This window comes from Phascolarctos cinereus, unplaced genomic scaffold, assembly GCF_003287225.1.
Source record: "Phascolarctos cinereus isolate Bilbo 61053 unplaced genomic scaffold, phaCin_HiC Scaffold_5;HRSCAF=322, whole genome shotgun sequence".
Lineage (NCBI taxonomy): Eukaryota > Metazoa > Chordata > Mammalia > Diprotodontia > Phascolarctidae > Phascolarctos > Phascolarctos cinereus.
Genome location: NW_027555958.1, coordinates 406548655 through 406552360, shown reverse-complemented (window position 1 = coordinate 406552360; position 3706 = coordinate 406548655). Strand labels below are relative to the sequence as shown.

The following is a 3706-nucleotide window of genomic DNA, read 5'->3' as shown; positions in this document are numbered from 1 at the left end:
TTCTGGGCATAATGCCAAGCAAATGGTAGATAGCTGATGAAGGTTTTTAAGTGATGTGACTTGTGGCACACTCAAATATCAAGGCAGGATGGGACAGTGGAAAAAGCACTGAGTTTGTAGCCAGAGTACCTGGGTTCAAGTCCCATTTCTACTATTTATTGTGCGACCTTGGATAACTCACTTCTTTGAATCTTAGTTTCTGTATAAATGGTAGATGGCTGGCCTAGATGATCTCTGAGGTTCTTTTTGGTTAAGTTGTGAGTTAAGCTTCTTGGTTTTAGCATCATGATCCAGTCAATTTCCCCTCTTCTCTTTGCTTGCCCCTTCCTCCAATAGGGAGGCTAATAGTAATGGGGGTGTGTGTGGAGTGGAGGGGAGACAATATGGTAAGACAGATTTTATTTTATTTTTATTGAGAACCTAACAAACACCAAAGAAAATGAACATTTCCATATGTAAGCTAGAACAGAAGAAGAGGATTGCGTATGAAACTGAATTCCTACTATGTACACCTTGCTTTTTCTTTTAAGTATACATTTAAGAAATTCAATATGTAACTTTCAAAGCTGTTTGGCTTGTTTAGTGTTTCCTTCTGTCCTTCCTTCTGTTCTTTTCTGTGCATTTTTAAAATGTTCAATAATCTTTTTCTGTTTTGTTTTTTTTGCAAACCTGTGCCTATGTCCCCTCTCTCTGGGGTTTCTCTCCCCTCTTCATGATGATAAAACAGACAAACCAAACTCTTACAACAAAGCAAAACAACCACTACCCCCTCACTGGCCATACCTGAAAATGTATGTCTTATTCTTAATCCATTACCAAGGCAAGAGGTGGGGAGGCTGCTTCATCCTCAGTCTTTTGGAATCGTGGTTGTATATTGCATTCATCAGAGTTCTGAAGAATTTCAGTTATTTTTCCTTACAATTTTATTGTTTTTGTGTACATTGTTCTCCTGGTTCTGCTGCTGCCTTCCACCCACATCATCTCATATGAGATTCTCTAGGTCACAACAGTTTCATTTGCCATTTCTTATGGAATGATATTGTTTCATTACATTTATAAACTGTCATTTGTTTGCCTAGGACTCTATGCATACTTGTTGTGTGACCTTAATCAGATGGCCTCACCTCTCTAGAGTTCTTCTCCATTATAAGAAAATGAGTTAGAGACACAGTTTTCTTCTTGGGTAGCTGGGAGGACAAACTATTGAAGATGATTTACAATGATAGGAAGTTCTGGCTGAAAAGATGAGTTTTTCCTCATGCCACAGATTTTATCAACCTCTTTTTTGTTGTAATTTGAGAATTTTAATTGCTTCTATTATGAAAATGCCAAAAAAGAAATAAAACTTAACTCTTTTCTTCTTGTTTCCTTCCAATTCAAAATACTTACATTTCTCAATGGCCAGCATCCTCTTAGATATGCAATTGGGTTCAACATGTTCAAGCCTCAGTGCAATCTTTTTTGTGGTTTTGGCCTTTCCTCTGCCCAGAAATTGGCTTTGATAACCACCACAGCACCATTTCCCCACAGCCCCTTCTTCTATGGTGTTGTTTTGTGGTATTTGTGGCACTTCTTGCAATAAGTTCTGCATATTGGGGGGATATTCATTATGTCAGCTGCAGGGGAGTCAGCATGAATAGAGGGAACTCTTTTGGTCTTCATTTAGGACCACCGTGAGGCTGGCCTGAAACTGACTCATGGAAGTCCAGCAGTTCTGGCACAGGCATGAAGTTGTAGCCTGGTTGGGCAGGGAACATCCCAATGTACATTTCAAAGGCATTCTCTTTGAGAAGCAATGTGGAATGATGGATAGAGAGTTGGACTCCAAGTCAGGATGGTCTTGGTTTCAGTAATGCTTCTGTCTGACCTGTGTGACCTCTCAGGGCCCAAGACCTATAAATTGTAGCATAGTATAGTATATCTTCATTGGCAGAAGGAGGGTGGTATTCCTCAATGGAAATTCCCTCCACTGATGAAATCACAAATTGCTTCCCTTTCCATTTAAAAAAAGGAAGAAAAGGAATCTATGGCCATATATGCGTGTGAAGAACTTATTATTCCTAAGAAGTAATCATAGAATGTAGAGGTGGAATAGACCTTGGAGATCAACTAGTTCATCCCCTGATGTTACAGATGAGAAAACCTAGAGAAACCTAGAGATGAATAGCCACTAGACCAAGGCTACATAGGAAGTAAATGATAGATCTGATGTATAACTCCTGTCCTCAGACTCCAAGTCTAGTGGGCTTTTTTATTTTTTTAACTAGGACACAGCTGCCTCTACATTTTTCTTTCCTTCTACAAATTATTTTTTGTCATTTCAATCTAATTTAGATTTTCAGATACTTTAATTATTTCACATATTTCATGATGTGAAATAAGTGGTTTGACTTTGGCACTCTCTGCCCTGTCTTTAAATACCATTCATTGTCCACCTCCTGGCTCCCTGCCTCTTTCTGGTCACAGCCATGGCTGCCTTACTTGGTTTTCTTCCCTACAGTGTCTGGCTCTCACTGCTGGAAAGCCAATTTCCTTGCTAAGGTATTCACTGATAAGGCTTAAGGTGTTATACCTCTCAGGGCTAGAGGATTTGCCAGCTATGGGGAAAAAAAATAATGAAAATTCTAACCCAAGTTAATTAAAAGTTAGCAACTTTTAATATTGAATTATTGAAAGTTGTCTGTTCACCCCTTTCAGTAAGTAAAAACTAAATTAAATGGAAGGAAAGAAAGAAGCATTTATTAAGCACCTACTGTGTGTTAGGCACTGTAGTGTTTTACAAATATTATCTCATTTGATCTTCACAACAACACGGAGAGGTAGGTGCTATTATGATCCCAATTTTACAGAAGAGAAAACTGAGGCAGATAGAAATTGAGTGACTTGCCCATAGCCACATAGCTAGTAAGTATCTGAGGCTGGGTTTAAGTTCAGGTCTTGATTCCAGAGCCACTGCGCTATTCACTATGGCACCACCTAGCTGCCTCTCTGGAAAGGTGAAAGTGATCATTGTCTAGGAAGACTTATATGAACAGGCAAAGAGGGAAGTAAGCAGAACCAAGCAAAGAATCCACATGATGACTATAACATTATAAATGGAAAGACCAACAGTAGAAACTAACAACAAAACCCTGAAAGTGATGGCTGTGTGATTATGATGATCAAGCTTTGCCCCACAGAGGACACAAATAGAGCTCCTTTTCTTGACAGAGGTTGGGGTCTATGGCTGTGGAATGGTGCACATATTGTCAGACTGGGTCAAAGTATTGATTTTCCCACTTTCTCTTCTTTCATTTCCAAATATAGATTTGGCTTTCCTGCCCAGAGAGCCATCTTTCACTGCACCTTCCCTGCAATGTACGAAAGATGGCTGTTTGGGCAGGGGAGTTACAGGTTTGAAAATGAAGGTGATATAAAAACAAAAGATAATTTAAAAACCTTTTCACTCTTTCTTCATATTTCTTGTCACATTTTTCAGAGAATTCACCATTGCATTTAAGTCACCTATGCTTGTACGTGTCATAGTTATTCATGTATCTGTGTCCTTTTCTCAGCTCCTACTTTAGATTGGAAGTCACCTGAAGGCAAGTCTGGTGTCTTTATATAATCAGATACTCAGTAAAAGTTTGTTCAGAGAATTTGGATGTTGGGAGGGACCTCAGAGGACAGCTAGTCTGATTCAGGCCTGAATGGAAATCTCCTTTAC

General features: G+C 39.1%; 1 protein-coding gene across 1 annotated transcript; it reads right to left on the bottom strand.

Annotated features, from left to right (window-relative positions):
* Positions 1-1273: 1273 nt before the first annotated feature.
* LOC110206760 (large ribosomal subunit protein eL42-like) lies at positions 1274-1662 on the bottom strand. Its single transcript, XM_078155785.1, is given in 2 exon segments — positions 1274-1512; positions 1515-1662. Coding segments are annotated over 2 exon segments (387 nt in total).
* Between the last annotated feature and the right edge of the window lie 2044 nt (positions 1663-3706).